Here is a 19856-nt window from a genome sequence, read left to right as displayed (position 1 = left end):
ACAGTTTAAAAAAAATGTGCTTTAATATTTGTTTTGTGGACAAGTTTGTCGAAAATTAGTTAGGAATTATATTTTGCAATTTAGGCATCAGTTTATAAAATCAACCATTGACGTGGTAAATTAACTGAGGGGGGGGGGGGGGGGCATAAGAGGAATAATTATAGATCCCACTTATAACACTAAAGCGTAAAAACAAGCATTCAATTGCATGTTACAGCTGTATTAGGCCTAAAACACGAGCACATTCCTGTGTGTGTGAAGCAATCTGTGTTAGGAAGTCAGACTTTAGCCTACAGTGTGTTCTTCACAATCTTTTGTAAGCCCTTTGAAGACTAATATCGCCCAAATATCCCGGATAACAGCTCCAAAGTACCATGCAGCCGCCCTCTCTTTATGAAGATGCTTTTGCTCGGGGATGTCAGACTGAGCGTGAGATACAAATCCAAGAGCTCAACATGACAAGCCACCAGTTGCATGCAACTCCTGCAGGCGTGTCCGTGCGCCGTGACGTCTCTTGGGCGGGCTGGACTTAGGGAGAACTCAGATGATGGGGATAATACAGCGGTGTGGTGGAGGTTGTATCTGTAAAGTGCTGCCTGTCCGGCTGACAGCTCCATGATCGCACTGTGGTGTTTTGGCTAAGGAGCTGCGCGCAGCATGGGCACCGGAGATTACATCTGCGTGACGCTGCGCGGTGGTGCACCCTGGGGATTCACTCTGAAGGAGGGAGAGGGGGACACCTATAGACCCTTGATTGTCACCCAGGTATCTATCTGTCTGTTTGTCTGCTATTTGATTGGGTTCTCTATAAGAATTAAGCCGTAATTTAATTACTGAGCCATTGGGGAATGTTGGACTCTAATTTCATATGTGACCCAAATAGTGTGATGTAGGTCCTTTTTTCCATTTTTCATCACAACCATAAATATGCTTACAGTTTTACTTAAGTTTTGTTCGGTAAATAATTGAAAAGAAAAGTTGTTAAGAAGTTGAACTGTGTTTGTAAGGAGAGGTTCTTGTTTTGAGCAGTGCGTGTGGCTGCATTTTTGTGCGCGCTGGCTGTGTTTTGGTGTGAGATTCTTCGGGACCCTTATATGGTCAAGGCCGAGAGGGAGAGTGTGAAGCTGAGGGCAGCTCGCTCTGTTATCACTCACAGAGAAGACCTCAGAGAGAAAGCAAAGCATTATTCAGACAAACCTTGGAGTGAAAGGGAGGTGCATTAATGCAAATCAACCAAATATAAAAGGCATCCAGCCATGAGCATGCAGGTCGCCTATCATTGCAGAAGATTCAAATAAATGACAGAAAGGAGGTTAGGAAAATTTGAGTTTCTTTGGCTTTATGATATTTGTTTAGCCTGATAATGTGGTAATAAACATGATAACAGTTAAGGATATTGCAACTTTAAGTACAAGACAACATTTTGAGAAGCAATATATTGTTCATGACATTTGTCTTTTATTAGTGCTCAACTTCTTGACAATTCTTTCTTCTTTACCCTTTTAGTTTATCATTATGTGGATACAATCCATTGAAGCCAGAAATTAGCTCATAATCACTTATTTTAATACATTCATTTTATAAAAGTATAAAATATGTGGCGATTGACATATCCTCTCATACTGAGGGTTTCTGTTCATGAGCCGCCTGTAATAAAGATTATTAAACAAAAGACAAAATTAGAATTTTAGGCTACAGAAAAGTTAAAAAAACATACCTTTAAAAAACATATTGTGAATCACTGCAACTTTCCAACTCTGTTATTTTTCTAAATTAAAAAACTCCCTTCAAATTCCTATACACTAAATAGAACATTATTTAGCATGAGCCTATATATAACCCTTGCCATACCATAACTTGGCTGCAACAAGTTGTATTTGTCCTTTTCTCTGTTCCATTTTTTCCTTTCATATTTTTTTATTTCAAGTTGTTAGAATCTGACATATATGTTACATAAGATTCTTGTGAATACACTACATGTAAATGGGGTATTACAGTGAAGCAGCTATTCCTGATGCATTAGCCTCAGTGTTGGACATCTGGGGGTTTCAGTCCAACTCATCTGGAAGGCTTAACTCCAAACATACCTCCAAAGCGGAGTCTGTTAGTTATAAGGCAAAAAAGAAAACATACCATCATCATGACAAAACCTCTAAAACTAGAAACTCTGCCGTGTCTGATCGAATGTGATTTTTGTATTCAAGACTGGTTTGAAAGTAGTGGAAACTGTGTTTTGTTTCCTGGGAGAAAGTGATTGTTCAGTGTACTGACAGGGAGTACAGTGTAAGGGCACCCACTCTTAAAAGGTTCTTTCCTTATAAGGGAGGCAGTATTTTTCTTCTCATTTGGAGTCCTGGCCTGAGTACAAAGTTGATGAGGTCACTTCTTTTTAAAGCTACAGAAACTGCACCGAACTAAATTACTACAAGACATGACCCACAAATACACCTTTGGAAAACTTGTAAAATGTAACGTCTGATCTATAGTCACAGTTTAATGATTGTAGTGGATATGTTTGCAACAAAATACTTCCATGGTATCTGAATAAATACTTGATAGCTTAAATCCTTCCAACCTGAACAAGAGACATTTTGCCTGCTAATTACAAAGGTATGCCATGGTGGTATGTGGAATGTCAACATGCATTAGATCAATTATGGAGCTCTGCATGACAAAGCAAATATCTTAATGCAAGTCAGACACTTTCCAGACTTTATAGTAATGAGAAGGTATCTACGTTGTATCTGCTTTCTGTTCCAGTATTGATGAAGAAGCTGTTTTTTGCCTGGGTGATTGTGACCTTACAGAGAGAATAAGGCTCTTGTTGCAGATGCTCCTCTCCTAATAGCACACCATAGGAATCTTATTAAGCTGCCAAGCAATCGGCACAATAAATGCAGTTGCTGCATGCATGCTTTCTGTTACATATTCTCAGAGTAAACAAAGTGCTTCACAGCTCATTCCAGTGAGGGAGTTTGCTGGCATTGTGTAGAGGCAAACAAACATGATCACGTAGGCCATGAAGGAAGCAGAGATCTTAGATAATGACTTTGCTAGTTTTTCCCCCTTTTCTGTTTCACATCATCAAAACAAATTAAGGTTAATTGTCCATTTAAAAAAAAAAAAATGTCATGATATGAGTTGGAGTGTTCCTGGCTGCAAAGGCTCCTTGACAGAGATAAGTGTGGCCAAGCTTGACCTCTGTTACATAAATTATGTTAAGGATAAATCTTTTTGATGATCAGCTATAGTAGTATTATAATCATTATTTTATATTTTTCTTTTATATTTGTCATATTTATAAAACTGAAATGAAGTCACTTTTGGGCAAATCGTCTTTGATTAAGTCAAAGTAAATGATGAAGAGAATTGTAAGTCTTGTCTAAACACCTTCACACAATATAAATCTGTATAATACAATGCTGTTTGTTTGCACTGGGTTTGAAACTTTTCGGCAGGAGAGGGAATGAGTATTCATCTTGCATAGTATTATGTGTGATGATCGGTAGCTGGACACATGATCGTATCTGTGATTAAATATATAATGGTTACTGTACATTGATGAACAAATGTAACAATCAAATAGATACCAAATCAATTTCTTAAGCACTCTAAATATTTACACATCATTCCTTTTCAGTGAAAAAGAAAAGATGGGTGAACAAGAACAATACCTCTAATTTACCCCCCCCCCCCCCCACCCCACATGGTGCCGTTACTACCTGTAATACAGCTGGAAAATAGTTGCCTGAAATGTAAAAACATAATTGCTTAAAGCTGTAAAGCACAGGAAACGCCAGGAGCTACACGAACACATTATGCAGTGCTGTGTTTCCCTGTGATTTTCTGTTCTGTTTAAACCTATTAAATAGATAATTTGAAAATGGGCAACCCAGGAGAAAACCTGCATGTAATGCCGTCTAATTGTGGCCCCACACAATGTTGGTGGTAAATGCTGACAATCAGGAAAACGCTACTTTTCGGAAAGTGATAAATGAAAAAAAAAAAAACAGTGTTATTCTTCCCTCACTTATTCAGTGGCCTTTTTGTTATCCTTTTTTTTTTTGCACAGGTACTAGGAACAGTTTCTCTTAACAAGAAGCATATGACAAACATTATTGAGATGGTATCTCCCTCCTTTGAACATTGCCTCACACTATAAATCTTTGTGTTGCGAGGAGAGACAACGACAAATGTTTCCCCTCCTTTTTTGGAGCATGATCGTGTTGCTGTGGCGTTCAACACAAACCCTCATCCCTGTAGTGAGGAGTGAGTCCCTAAAGACACAGGCACACACGCTGCCTTATAGGGCCTGTTTGCACTCTGTTAACTCTTCAAATCTCACAGGGCTTTTATCAGAAAGTTGCCAGCTCTATAAAGTAACTCGTAAAATATTTTTGTGTATATAGCATAGTAGGCCACTTTTATTGCCCTGGATGTTGCTTATGTTACAAGCAGACAAATACATTTAAGGTTAAGTCTAAAGCATGCAGGTAAAGTATAGTGCTCCTTGTATGTACTTGCTTTGATGGATGCAAGAAATGTCATTGTCCTTCAGTCTTTATTATTAAAGAAGCATTGAATGGAAGTGAAACAGATGATTAATGGGTTTTATTATGGTTCTGACAAAATCTGCTCTCTGGTTTTTGGCTCCAAACTATTTTGTATTTTTTGGACGTAAACCTTTCTATTCTTCCCCATGTTTATGTTTCAACCATGCAGAGATTCTCCGTTCTTCCTTTCTCACAGGAAGATGTGTTTCCACTGCCATCTAGTGGTGGAGTTTTTTTTAACTGCAAGTCTCTCTAGTTGTGTGCATGCCATAGGAGATAGTGCTGCATACGTTTTTTGGGTTAGTTGTCCCCACGATTCAGCATTTCTTTTCTCTGTTTCAGTTGGCTCTTTTTATGACCAGTAGAAAACCCCAAACATGAGGAAGCAACATACATGTTCTGTGTGTTATACTGTAAAACATAGAAAAGAATAAAACATTAAAATCACTGCCTGGACAACATCAGTTTATATATGATTCATCTGAGACTGTTTTTGTTAAGTGATCCTCTGGTGAAAAACCAAAACCAAATAGAGAGCTGGTAGTTATGGAACATCAGTTTGATCGATGGGACAGCAGCTGGTCGTTTACTCACTTTCTGTGACATCATTGATAAGCCACATTGATTCTGATGTTTATGACTCTTACTGCGTACATTTGGAAATGTATCCTTAAGGGGGATTAACCCAGGTAAAGATGAAGACGCATGAGCTCATTATGGCAGAGGAACCGAGTTAGAGCATTATCTGTTCAGGTACATTTTCGATTTTTCGATGAATTGTGGTTGTTTCATGGCATGTTGCCCCTTATTTAACAGTGGACGTACAAAACAAACACAAGGAAAAGAGGTATTATATGCTTCAAGAAATGGGACAAAAATGAAAAAAAATAATTTAGTTACCAGTTGTAGGAAATGAGCAAACCCTTTAGACCCTTATTAACCTTCTTTCTTTAGCTGTTTCTATTGTACCATATGTAAAATATCTTAACATGACCTGAGAGTATATACTTTAGCTGAACAGCACTGAAGTAGACATTACTGTACAAGTGATTTTTTTAATGCTAAGCGTACAGGGTATTTCTCCTCTTTAAATCATCTTATTAATGAACCAGTTAATAGGCGTCAGGAACCAATTACAAGGGAATGAAGCCATCAGTCATTAGTTTAACCGTAGAAAGAGGTGCCCTTTAAATGAATCGGCACAGTGCTGGCCGCCAGTAATAATATGCACCTGCAGGTTTCTAAACAAGGTAGACCTATGTCTTCCTCTTGTTTTTCAGATTTGTAACACTGACCAGGCTTTGAAGTGTCTGTGTTATGACCTTAGAAGTCACTGACAGCATTTTTAGAAATGATTTATTGTGACTTCCAGTAAATAGGAACACTGTCACAGCAGGGCATTGTATGAAGGTTACAGGGCAATTCTCACACTTGCGGCATCTCCACTGTTATGCTGTCAGAAATAATTATCTGTAGGAGAACATTTTTGTTTTTGGTGATGCTCTGATGCTGTAAGTGAATCATTTACCACGCTGAATTGGCATTTTTTTTTTGTCTTTCTTTTTAAAGTTTTTCAATCCCTTTCACTAAGATTTTGTCTTCCACAGGTGGAAGAAGATGGTCGTGCCTTCCTGGGTGGAGTGCAGGATGATGATGAGATGGTGTCACTAAACGGGGAGCCATGTGCTGATCTCACCCTCTCAAAGGCCTTCGAGCTCATCAACGCATCAATCGACTGTCTGCAGCTGCTTGTTAAAAGGTAGAGCCACAAAAACACCCATTCAATTAATGACGGTGAAGCAGAGGCCACAGCAAATCTGTGAACAAGTGAAAACGCAACTTCACATTTTTAATTGTCAATTCAGGAAAACCACAACATCATTGTTTAAAGACTGAAGGGTCCTTGCTGTTCACAACACCAACACTAAATAACAACTGGCCCCTGTATTAGCATTTAGATAGCATGTTGTTTTATGACCTGTGCCCTTTTGCATAGTTCAATGAACCACTGACTGTCTGCGTAAATATGGGCATTCATGCATGTGTGTATTAGAGAGTTTATGTGAGATGTCAGTGTGTGCTGACCTTCCTGTTAGGCCAGTGTGTCAGTGTGTTACAGATTTGTGAGTCTGATTAACATGCAGCCGCTCAGCTGTTTCTAAACGTGTCATGCCAGTGTGTTTATGAGACTGACATGTCCTCAAATGTTACTGTACTGTATATACTTTTTTTTTAAATCAATAGAAATATTTTTTGAATAAAAAAATGAAATTGTTGTTTAATGGTAATACTTGTACAACTTAGCCATTTTTATTCCCTTAGTTTGGATGAATCAGATGCCAGGTTGTGTCAGTGTCTTGAAACCCTGTTTTTGGCCGAATTCATCAAATCGTGCAGGAGGTTGCGTCATCTTTAATTATTATAGTTAAATCAAGAACCACAACTTAGTTGAGAAAATGTGTTCCTCTAACTTATTCCTATTCTCTTTTCCTCTTAAAGATACAGCATCATCCCCTCAGAAGACAGTGAATCAGAGACATCCTGTTGTGAGAGGGACTCTCCTGGTGAGGTTGTAGCGAGCACCACCCTCCACATCGTCTCCCCAAAGCGTCTCCCCAGGTCCCAGAGCCCCAAGGAACTCTTCATATCCCGGGATGAGGTCTCCCATGAGGATTTGGACAGCAACACAGAGTTTCCCAAGAGACCCCAGCTGATTTGCACTCAGCTACATGCTCCCTCATTTGGGGATCAGAGAGGCCAGGAGGAAAATGATGAAGTTGCACAGAAGTGTCTCTCCCCTGGGGACATGGTGGAGCTCCAGGTGTCCCTCTCTGAGCAAACCTTGGACGACGTGGGCTGCTCTTCTCTTGGGAGTGCTCTTGGGATCGCGGGAGAATATTCAAACAGAGAGGCCATTATAACAATACCAACCACCACCACCACAACCACCACATCTTTTAATGTGCCCAGCTCCGGTAGAGAGCCACTCGGCCAGCGTGGAGTGGTCCTCAGCTCCCCTTCCATGCTGGGGCAGGTGGAGGTCATTTTGCAGCAGCAGCCAGCAGCATCAGAAGCAGGGAGGGGCATCCTGAGTGTGGGTGGCCCCAAGGTCGGTGGAAGCTTAGGATCCCAAAGCGAAGGAGAAGAAGGAGGAGGGCACTGCAAGGGAGTCCCTGGGTCATTGACTGTCTCATTCGGAATTCCCCCAGAAGAGGGGACACCAGCAGAGGAGCAGGACTCTGATTCTGAGGGGGATCAAGAGAAACCCAACAAGCACAGGGCAAAGCATGCCAGTGAGTACCTATGGATCAATTTATTTTTTTGATGTCCTGGTGCTCATTCTTTTTCAGTATGTGTGTGATTGTGTGGGTGATAAGAATATATTAATTTAAAGGGGAATCTGCAAGCTAATAGGTCAATACTAGAATGCATTTGTCAACAACATGTGTGCATTCCAAAGCCTGATGTCGTGTGTGTGAACTGCTCAAAATAGTATTGGTCAGGAGTAATGGTTGGAGGAGGGTGCTGAGTCCTTCAAATAGAAGCAGATACATCCGGGTCTAACCTGAAATACAACAGAATCAAAGTCATAGTACAGATCGGATTGTGAAAGTCAATAAAATGTAAAAAAAAACATTAAAGAAAAAACCCACATTGTGTAGATGATACATGGAAAACATTTGATACATATCTAAAAGTATCCATTTGTAGAGACTTGATGATTAATATGGATACTAAGGCGTTCCTTCAGAGCTGTGTTGAAGACATAAATATAACACAAGCACGCTGATGATGCCTGCAGAAGTGGCCCTTTGACAGACACCAGCATGTGCACCCTCTCCTGTTACCTGATCCTTTCAAACTGGGTGCTTTAACTGAGCTAAAAAAGTGAGCCCATTGCTCACTCTTGCTGTCCCCTCCACCTTCAGGTTAGTCTTGCAGGAATACAAAAATTGAACCTACTTATTTCTTTATCACTGCCTTACAATGTTGGATCATTCGAGGGTGTTTTCTGTGTAATGTCTGTTATCAGATTGGCTTCTGTGTCAGCAAATTTGGCAGATTTGAAAAGACCGGAGGTTTAAAGTGGACAATTTATGGACTAGCCATAAGGGCTGGTAAGCAGGCTTCGGTCCTGATGGATTTCATGGATGCAGGCTATCTTTATTCTTTCTCAGATCTTATTTCTGTCTTCTTTACGGGGATTAACATTTTTATGTATTTCATTGTCTTTGGACAGATGGTGTCAGAGATTTTCGATAGTTTCTAAATCATTTGATGTATAATGATTAACAGAATGAGAACATATTGAGATATTAAATCACAAATCAAGAAAAGTAAAAGCTGTAGGTGCATGAGAACATTTTGTAAAACTGTATGATAGTAGTGTTTGTCATGGAAAGGTATTACAAAATTGCTTGCAACATATTCATCATAAGTTGAATCAGTTTTACAATGCATTGAGTTTAAAAGCTTAGTCAAGCATTGAAAGTTGATTTATGTATTTGTAAAACTTTTTTGCACTGACCTACATTTCTCTGTCCCTTCATTTTCATCCATCACCATGTTACTGTTGTAAGCTCTATTTGAACTCATACGTTAAGTTCTAAATCAAAATATATTGTACATGATCAAATATTCTTTGATATTGAGACTGATTTTCAAGCTATGGAAATTATGAAAACAGCTGTCTATGTAAAAATAAAATGAAAATATAAAACAAGTTATTTGAAAAAGTGTAGCAGTAATAATAATCTTAAGAGTTGTTTTTTTTTAAATGTACTCCAAACAAATTTAATAATTGATGATTTTATGTTTTCTTCTTGGTATATATCATTGATGTGTCTTGTACTTTTTCTCTAAACACTGTACATTCACTTTTCTTTATCTTTACAGGGCTCAGGCGTAGCGAGAGTCAGTCAGAGAAGCAGCTGAAGGAGGCCAAGTCCAAATGCAAACGTATAGCTCTTCTTCTTACGGCTGCTCCGCCCAACCCCAACAACAAAGGGGTGTTGATGTTCAAGAAACATCGACAAAGGGCTAAGAAATTCACAATCGTGAGCTACGGCACAGGAGAAGACGAACCAGAGTACAGTGACGAAGAGGACGAGGAAAACGAAGAAGACAAGCAAGGAACCCAAACTGTTGCGTTAACCCTTTTCGCTCCAAACAATTCTGAAATAGACAAGCAATTTCTTAGTAATGCCCAAAGAGGAAAAGGTGTGCTAACTATCAACTTGGACAAGGGTCTCCTTGAGATCGAAAAGAGCCTGAAAAACCAAGAAGAGATGGAATGTTTGCCTGAAACCAAGGGTAAGGGAGCTCTGATGTTTGCCCAACGGCGTCTGAGGATGGATGAGATTTCTGCTGAACATGAGGAGCTAAGGAGCCATGGTATTCCAGTGGAAGGCGTTTTGGAGGTAGAAAAGAAGATAGCGGAGCACTCCTACATGCAGTCCACAACAGAGGGCCATGCTTACATGGATGTAAATATACACCAACAAAGCCAACATCAACAACAGCAATATCAGGAGCAGCAATACTATGAGCAACAACAGAAATACCAACAACAGCAACAGCAATACCAGCAACAACAACATAACTACCAACAACAACAACAGCAACAACAACAACAACAGCAGCAATACCAACAACAGTATCAGCAGCAGCAGTATGAACAACAGCATTATCAGCAGCAGCAAATGTATCAGCAGCAGCAAGTATATAATCAAGAACAGCAAATGCAGCACTATTCTACAAACATCAATGGCACAGTCCAACAACAAACCAGTGAAATGCAGAGCTCTTTCAGCAATCGTACTGCAAAGCCTTTTTCAGCAGAAAACATAGAGCCTACCCCTTATTCTGCCGCAATGAGTGGGACCAATCAAGATTCTATCGGCCAAGGAGAGCAGATAGCTTCACGAGATGAGCGCATTTCTACCCCTGCTATTAAGAGTGGTCTTTTGATGGATGCAAGGAGAAGAAACGTGGGCAAGCCTATGTTCACTTTTAAGGATGCCCCAAAATTATCACCGAACCCAGCCTTGCTAAACCTCTTAAACAGGGGTGATAAGAGGTTGGGCTTTGAGTCAGGAGGTGAGGAAGACTACCTTAGCCTTGGAGCTGAGGCTTGTAATTTCCTCCAGTCTACAAGAGGTAAACCCAAGATTCCTCCACCGGTTGCTCCAAAGCCTGTGATCAACCCCAACTCTCCTCTTTGGTCCCCACAGCTAGAGGTGACAAACCAGGACATGCCTCAACAGGCTGAAAATAGTTTGACCACACCTGCTGTAGCCCCCACCACAGAGACTACTCTTGCTCCAGAACTAGAGCCAACCCCTGCACCTGCCCCTGAGTCCTCTCCCCTTCCTGCCCCCCAGGAGGCTACTGCCAGCAACACAACAGAGGACCAGCACACATGGACTCTCCAGACAGAATCTCAGCAACAGCAATTGCAAGTTTCAACTCAAGAGGAAAATTGTCAAATGAATTCTACGCTACAGCAAGAGCATGCTCCTACGACTAGTTGGTCTACAGCACAGACAGAAGCTCAACAACAGCCACCTACCAATTCATGGCCTCCAACTCAAGTGCAACCCCAGGAACCAACTCCAAGTCAGTCCCCACCACAACCACCATGGGTGACACGTCAACCGCCCAATACCCAAGCACAGGTTCAACCGCCCTCAAATACTTGGACCCCTCAAATTCAGCCATCATGGAGTCAGCCTCAAGAGCAAACACAAGCCCAGGCACAGCCGCCATGGGTCCAGCCTCAAGAGCAACCACATCCTCAACCCCAATATCAGACATCTTGGACACACACTCCCGAGCAGCCAAATCTGCAGCAAATGCAGCCAACTTGGAGTCAACCCCAAGATCCAATGCGGCAGCAGCCTCAGGCCCAATGGGCACAGCCATCACAAACAGATTCTCAGCATCAACCACCATGGGTGTCACAACAGCAGCAAAAATCCCAACCACCTTGGGTTCAACAGGTTCAGCCAGAATCACAGCCACAGCCACCATGGGTTCAGCAACCACAGCATCAGGCTGCTCAACAAGCATGGCCACAGGTTCAAGCACAAGGCCAGCCTCAACCACCTTGGGTTTCAGCTCAGCCTCAACAGCAACAGCAGCCATCAATGAATACATGGCCTCCATCACATGCTCAAGCTCAAGTCCAGCCTCCTTGGGGCCAAGCAGCCCAAACACAGCCTCCTGCACAGCCCCAAGCCAATTTGAATCCATGGGCACCAGTACCTCCACATGCTGACTCCCAACCATCATGGGCCCAGCACCCTTCAGAACATGGGCAGCAACCAATGAATTCTTGGGCCCAAGATCAAAACCCTGCTCACCAACAACCACCTTGGGCTCAACCAGTTCCAAGTCAGCCAGCACCACAGTCAAACTGGCAACAGTCCCCTTCAAAGACTCCCCCACAGCCACCAATGAATACATGGCCTTCAACTCAGACCCAGCCTCAGAGACCTGAGAATGCCTGGATACCACAGCCACAGCAGACACCTGTGAATGCTCCTACCTCGATAATGAACCCTCGTCCCTCTCCAAAACCTTGGAATCCACCACAAAGTTCTCCCCAAAGTCGGACTCCTCCACCTCCGCCACAGCGAATGCACTCTTTTACAATTGGCCAAAGAGTTTCATCACCCATCAACCCAATGGCCACCGTCTTAAATCCATCTTCCCAAGGTTCAGCTTTTGAGATGCCAGCAGTAAGAGGGAAAGGAGCTGATATGTTTGCCAAGAGGCAGTCCCGAATGGAGAAGTTTGTTGTGGACTCTGAGACTGTGGAAGCAAACAAGGCAAGCAGACCACCATCCCCAGTTGCTTCATTACCCAATGAGTGGAAGTATACACCCAATGTACGTGCTCCACCTTCACGGTCTTTTAATCCTATACAGTCCCCTTCTTATCCCCCAGCAGCAACAAAGCAGCCTCCGCCAAGTAACTCTTCATCCAAAGCCAAGAAAAAAGAGAAGCAGAAGCCTGCACCTAAACCCCTTAATGTTATAGATGTTATGAAGCATCAGCCCTATCAACTTAATTCTTCACTCTTTACCTATGGCCCAGCAGCAGAGGCTGCCAAGCCCCCTGCACCTAAACCTGAATGTCCTCCTCCTAACCCACCTGTAGAAAACCAACCAATTCACTATGAGCCAATGGCTACTGTTCAGCAAGCTGGACAGTACAGTGCTCAATATCCACAGCAAGCCTATGGGATGCCCATGCAGCCTTTGATGCATGATGGCCACTACCAACAAAACCCAGTTAATGTTTATCCTCCCTCAAACCCTTACCAACAATCTCCAGGTGTTTCATACCAACAGTCATACAACCAACAGTATCAGCAACCTGCCCCACCTCTTTATCAACCCCAATCCCCTCAGTCTCCAAACTCTCCCTACCAGCAGGCCCCTTACCAACAAGCCAATAACACCCCCTACCAGCAGGCTCCACAGGCCCCTTACCAGCCAGCTAATAGTCCTCCCTACCTAGCAGCTCCCTCAGCACCTTACCAGCCACAGCCTCCCTCAAGCTACCTTGCTCCTAGTTTTCCTATTGCGGCAAGGCCTGAATCTGTATCAGGTGGCAGCCCTGCAGCTGCTCCTAAACCTAGGTTTACTGCTAAAAAGAGCTCGGCTCAGGTGTGGAAGCCTACTGCAGTGGAGAAAGAATAATTCATGTAGAATCATGATTTGTTTGACGTCTGCGTGAGTCTGAGGGTTGGAGCTCCTTAAGTCCACTGCCAAGTGGACTATTTTGAGCACATACACTTGCTTGGGCAATGAGGAACCTAACCTTTACCCACTCTTGTTATTGTCATGAGGACGAGCTGGATATTTTTGAAAGTTGAGGGATTGTAGGGATGGCATCACAAACAATTTAGAAAGTAAAAATAACAAGATGGGGGTATATCTTAACAGGCACAAAAATAGGCAAAATGAATTTGTAACCACATGTTTAGCAGTGTTTTTTACGTGTTCTCAAAATATGATGCACATGATATTTAACTTCAGTCAATCACCATCAAGTAATTTTATTTAATGTTAAGAATCTAAAGGATGGCAATATTAGAATGTAGGTGAGAAAGGTGCTCGGTAAAGATTTGAAAGAAAGGAGTGAGAAATAAAATAAATCAGTGAAGGGTTAGACAGTGACAACAGCAAGTCAAAATTATGAAGAGAAGAAAATATTAAATGTGCCTTTGGTTTTTTTGATCGACAGACAACATAAAATAAAAAAAGAAGTTCCATAATTTATAAGTGGTAAATGCAAAATTGAATAGACTTAAGATAGAAATGAAGAAGTGAGAAGGAAGGGTGTGGTCCTTTCGGTGTAATGATACCAAGCTGAAGGCTAAATTTGCAATGTCAGTGAAGTCATAGAGCATAGATTATGTAACAACTCAATGGAGTTCAAATTAAAGCTGAAAACATCAATACCCCTAGAAAAACAAAAAAACACTTTCTCTCTTGAACTTAAATTTTGATTTTAGTAAACAATTGATTCTTCGTTGGCTTCCCCCAGTGTTTTTTCCATTGCACTACATATGTGGGTTAAATGTATTTTAAGCTTTGTAACCAGCTGTTGCGTCATGTCAGCAGCTATTTTTGAACTGCCTCATGAGAGGTAGTGCTGATGTCCAGAGATAGTAGGCTTAAATATCAACTTAAACCATTGAAAGCTTCTTAATCTCAGACCCTCGTAGTATTTTTTTTTATAATAACAGAAAAATATATAACATTTACCACAGCACCAGCTTCACTCTTCCTTGCAACTTCTTCTGCTTTTGTTTTATATGAATAGATGTTTAATGATCTATAAAAGAATAATTATTGAAAGGATAATCAGCCTGGTAATGTAAACAAATATATATTAGATACAGGGCTGCTTTTGTTCTTCATGTTCTTTTCTGTTTCTTTTTCTTTTGTGTGTTTCTCCTCATAGTGCACTTTTCTGTATGATTCACTGCAGTGCCATTAAAATGTCTTTTATCCTTGTTTGGCTTTTCTCTTCTTTTCTTCCTTGGGCATGCTTTGGGTTTCTTCTGTTTTCTTTTCATCTTGCTGCATTTCCCCATTTCCCCAGACATGCGCCTATAAATACTGTCAAGATTATTCTATAACCGCTCAAACATTTCAGTAGCAAAATTAAAAACCTATGTGCTATCTTCAAGTCCAGTGTTGCAAAAATATATTCCTTTCTTGGACATCAAAACGGAATACAATTTATTCTCTGAAGCTTGTTAACATCAGCAAGAAACACCTCATTATCCAAATCACCTACTTTTACAGCTATTGAGGTGAATGCTGTAGAAGCACATTCCTGAAGAGTGACTACCTGATGATGCATTCACAAGGGGTATTATTAGATTGGTGACTTCACTGAACACAAGCAACCTCACTGGATAACTCTGGAGGTCAAGTTAGTGGGTCACTGATGAAATGTAGATATGTGTTGTGTAATGCATTTTCTGAAAGGGCAGCTACATGATTAGTGGAAGTTTCGAGATCAAATTGTGTCTGAAGTTGGCAGATATCTGCAGCTATATTTGGAGGTATTTGAATTCTACTCAAATAACAGCGGTTTAGCTCCGTTGCTGTGCTGCAGTTATTGATTATTCATGTCCTCAACTTGACCATACTTTTACATTTCAGATCCGAACCATATACAGTTTTATTTGCCAATTATTTATGTGTACACGGTTTTCACTGTGAAGAAATACAATTCAGACACATTTATGGGTAAGTCTCATAGTGAATTCATGCTATTGCCCCTAAACAGTTATACATAATAATACTTCTTATAACTGAGCTTTCTTCAGAATTGGGAAGAAATGTGGCTCTTCATTTCTCAGATTTAGATCCCATATGAGTATTTTCTTAAAGAGGGGTTTTAAGATAGAGGTCTCTAAATGCACAATCCCAATTTATCAAATGCTAATGTACAGTGACTAAGATATATGTTTAACGCTGAATAAAAGAAGCTACATAATAGACAAAATAAACAATATATCAATACTGACAATCATTCCCAGTATATTAAAAATATTACCTGGGGTTGCTTCCTTATCCTACTCATAGATTTGTTTGTTTTTTGCCCTAATCCAAGATGACACTGCCATAGGAATGTTAGGCCTACCAGGTACCTAATTCAGTCGATAACTTATTCCCCTTTGAGTCATTCAGCCACATTTCCCTTATTTATATCTGCACTCTCCTCTGTTGTTTTTCTTTATTTTTTTTGCCTGTCACCATCTGCTGATCTTTCACATATTCCACCAGATGAGGGCAGCACTGCCCTTTTTTTTTTTTTTTTTTTTTTTTTTTTTTAAACATGCGTGCCATATACAACAAAAGATTGATCGGTTTAAGTGAATTGCATGATGTTCTCACCCAACCTTTAACCTTTGGCTATTGCATTTCACATTTCACATTTCACATTTTCAGCAAGTGGTCTTAACTTCAAAATGTTGCTGTCCTGCAAGGTATCTCCAATAAAATCAATAATATTGCAATAAAACAGCATATTTTGGTCAGACTATGGATACTTATACGCCTGTTCTAAGAAGAAATGAGGTAATTCAGTCTCTTTGAATAAATGCCAAAAGCAATGTGGTAAGGAGGCTTTTTGTGGAAGTAACAATTAAATCTTAAATGGTAGGTTAAATCTAATTTTAACCTACCAATTCTCTACAACTCTTTGCAGTTATCTGATTTTGCCAGGTAAAAATGTTTGCCCATACTCTTAAATTCAATCAGTGAAATCAATATGAGGGTATTACATCATTTAAAGAAATGTGTTAACAAACAGCTACTTTCTTGTCTAACATTTTCATGCTGGTTTGATTTGGCTAGAGGACAGCCAAACTAAAATGAGCCCTTACTAAAATAAGCATGTCTGGATCTTTCTTTACAGGCACTTGGAAGAAGCTACTCCCTTTCCCCATTAGCCAGAGTACCAGCCACAACAGGCCAGAGGTCGGCTTCTTCCTCTCCCAAGCCTCCTCGGGCCTCTTCAACTCTCCCAGCACGGCAGACACACTTGTTGGAGAAGGGCCACAAACCCCTTACACCCTGGGAGGCAGCCTCTCGGCATCCCCTGGGTTTGGTGGATGAAGCCTTCTCTGTCCAGAACCTCCAGCAAAGTCTGGCCTCTAACATCCACATGGCAGCCCAGCGTAAGATTCTGCCTGAGCCGCCAGCAGAATGGAAGGCCAGGGTTTCTTACCAAGCCCCGCAGAAAACAGGTAGCCAGACTTGGACCCACAGCCAAAGCCACTTTCCACGCCGAGCTCCGCTGCCATCATTTGTGTCCCCAACAAGGAGCACCATCTCCAGCCCTGCAGGTAGTGCTGGTTACAGGTCTCTGCCCAGGCAGTGGCAGCCTCAGAGGTCCGTGACAGAGGGAAACCTGGGGCAGTCCATGTCCCCCTCTGAATTTAAAAGGCCCCTGGGAAACCAAACTTACAAGTCTGTGTACACCAGCAACACTTGGAGTTGGAAGCGGTAGGCTATGACTCAACCTCTGTGACCTGCAATGAAAAAAAACAACTTTATTCCATGACACATTCACGCTCATTTAGACATTTACCTTTTAAAGTAATCAACATCTAAACAAGCAATAATGCAGCGAATGAGAAGAGTGAGCAAGCATAGTGAAGTGCATATTTGAAGCCTACCACATACAATAGGCCTATCTTGTGATTTTGCTAGCTAATATACTTTGTGTTGTTAGAACCTTACTATTTTTTGCTGACACATCTTTAGAATGAAGAACATTTAAGAATATTTAGATAATTAATCTATAATTAATTTTACTCTTTAGAAAATAAATATGCGAGTGTTTACAATATTGAGCTTGTAGTAAATTGCAGACAAAGGTTGTCTTTTAGATTTGTTTGATTTTATTCAGGCTGGTTTCATTTTCTGCTATAGATGTACTTACCTAGCATGCTGGTTCTTGCAGTGATTGTGCACTCTTTTATGATATTCTTTTGTGAATTTTAATCCATGAAACTTGAGAATGACGTGTTCAGATCAGGGCACAGAACACACTTAGTGATGCAGCAGATGTTTGAGGCTTGAAACTTTGGGAAAGGTTAGTGCTATAACTCAGAATGTTGTGGGCGGACGTGTTGTTATGTAAGCTTTAATAAGTGAGATTAATTCACTTATTTGCCAGGAGATATTTAATTAGCGCATTAGCATGTGGCCACTAACTACACAGAGAGGGAGAACGAAGATGAGAAGCTGAAAATGGGGCACACATCCATCAGTTTTAACAATGCATTGTCACATTGCAGCCCATTGTATCTTAAAGTGTGAAGGATTATGAGGGAGTAAAAGTTGAATTTAGAAATGTTAAGACATCCCAACTAATTACAACTAAAGGTTATTTAGTTCACTGGCACTGGGAGGATTGCTAACAGTATGTTGTTGGTTTGTTGCTCATATGTAATGGCTTTTGTGAAACTCTTGTAATCATCTCTAAAGACTTTAGCTAGTTTGGTGTATCCACAGAGTGTACATAATGCCCAAATATGATTCTCACTAAGCACTCTCACACTGTATTGAACATCTATGCATACTGTAGTGTATCTTTGATTTTAATGCTGTATTACCAATTGAATCAACACTTAATATGGTCACAATGAAATACCAGTAATCGATTTCTGATCCAAAGTAACTCTGATATGGATTCACATAAAGCATTTTACAAAATAAATACTACCGAAATAGCACTATGTCACAAATTGCATTTATTGCATTTATTGTGTGTTTGTACTCTTTAGTCTCTGGGACATTTGTTGCTTGTTGTACCATCCCATGAAGCTTTTTGCATGACGCCTTTTCTGGACCAGTCACTTGTTACGTATCTAATGGAGTTGGGAGGATTTAGTGGAAACTTGTTCCCATGGTGACCACGAGTTACATAATAACAGAGAGTTCCTATTGTGGCTGACCCATTACAGAATGAGAGATAAGGAGTCCGAGGGAGATGATAGACAGACATTATTTCCATACCAATTTAGAATAATGAAAATGCTGTGCAGGATTCAAATGCTGGTAAAATGATGGAGTTTGAATGAGAGCATGAGCAATCATAAATTGCGATGAAAATACCTCATTTTGGGGCGTTCCTATAGAATGAATCACACTTGCTGTTTTATTTTCCAACCTAATGCCTGCTACTGGCCTCAACCGTCTTTGTTTTCTTACAGCAAGTACCTGGTAAGTAGCTGGACCCTATTTGGCCTCAGTCTCTCCTATAATCACATGATGGCGTTTAAAACTAATAGTTTCTGATTGGTCGGCAGGTCCTGAGGGAGACATGTTCCCATAATAATGTGACTGTGTAAAATAATGCAATGCAGATTTGCTGCTGACACAACTTTATTTCTGACATTACAGCTTTGTCAGGGGTGTCTAAGAGATTTTTTAATCCCTTTTGTGCTTTTTAAATGAATGTATAATTGAAATGTTGCTACATCATGAAAAAATCTCTACCTTTCTATTGACCCGACTCATTATTGTAGTATCTAGCCTAGCCAATTTGTTACCCATCCCTCTGTTATTTTCAACCATCCAAATAATTGATCCCATATAAGCTTGCAATTAAAACTGTTTATCGTTAAATGTTAGCTATCTCAATCATCATGAACTCAATATTTTAAGCTTTTTAACTACTGTAATCAAATTTCTTATTCTTTTTGCGAGCTGATTCATCCATTATGATTAGCTACCCTGTTTAACAGTTTATATTGTGAAACGTAAGCTTCAACTTTATACACCTTCAGCATTTAACTTGCTTTTAGCCTACATCAAGTGCTAATCAATTATTCACAATTACCATTTTCAACAAATTTAGCTAGCCATTTTTGCAGTAGCCTCGCAGGGACAGTTTCGACCATTCCTGTGTTGCCTTTTTTTTGTACTGAGCTCATTTATTCCCTGCTAACAATTGTAATTATTATTCTACTCCTTTAAGTTTTGCGAACATGTCTTTACATTGTTTAGCTATTGCAACCATCAGTCAGCTGTTTCTGCTCCCTTACAAACACGTTTCAGACACTTTTAAACACAAGCGTGTTCAGGTGTTATAATTTCATACAAAAATTAGCTGAATGGTTACATGTTTCTGCAAACCATGGTAACTGCATAAGCAGCTCGAGGCTATACATAAATACACGTGGGTGGGAATATCTGATAGATCATCCTGAGCAACTATGATAACAGTAGCAGAGAGAGATAGGCATAGGGCAAAGCGAGC

At 40.5% G+C, this 19856-nt stretch overlaps 1 protein-coding gene across 3 annotated transcripts; it reads left to right on the top strand.

Annotated features, from left to right (window-relative positions):
• Positions 1-573: 573 nt before the first annotated feature.
• Positions 574-18325, top strand: LOC132958541 (synaptopodin-2). 3 transcript variants are annotated; one of them, XM_061031452.1, is made up of 5 exons: positions 574-765; positions 6161-6312; positions 7053-7846; positions 9450-12385; positions 16503-18325. In XM_061031452.1, the coding sequence occupies exons 1-5, from the start codon at positions 658-660 to the stop codon at positions 17094-17096; spliced, it is 4584 nt and encodes a 1527-aa protein (XP_060887435.1). In that variant the 5' UTR covers positions 574-657; the 3' UTR covers positions 17097-18325. The 3 variants fall into 3 exon arrangements, with proteins under 3 accessions (XP_060887435.1, XP_060887434.1, XP_060887433.1); XM_061031451.1 differs by having other exon boundaries at positions 9450-12445; XM_061031450.1 differs by lacking the exon at positions 16503-18325 and having other exon boundaries at positions 577-765; positions 9450-14584.
• The last annotated feature ends 1531 nt before the right edge of the window (positions 18326-19856 follow it).

Source organism: Labrus mixtus, chromosome 23, assembly GCF_963584025.1.
Source record: "Labrus mixtus chromosome 23, fLabMix1.1, whole genome shotgun sequence".
NCBI classification, from domain to species: Eukaryota; Metazoa; Chordata; class Actinopteri; order Labriformes; family Labridae; genus Labrus; species Labrus mixtus.
This window is presented reverse-complemented; position numbering and strand designations above follow the sequence as displayed.

Coding starts and splice junctions, on each gene's coding strand:
- LOC132958541 (XM_061031450.1), top strand. CDS start 658: ATGGGCACCGGAGATTACATCTGCGTGACGCTGCGCGGTGGTGCACCC. Junction 766..6,160: donor GACCCTTGATTGTCACCCAG/GTATCTATCTGT, acceptor TGTCTTCCACAG/GTGGAAGAAGATGGTCGTGC. Junction 7,847..9,449: donor GCACAGGGCAAAGCATGCCA/GTGAGTACCTAT, acceptor TTATCTTTACAG/GGCTCAGGCGTAGCGAGAGT.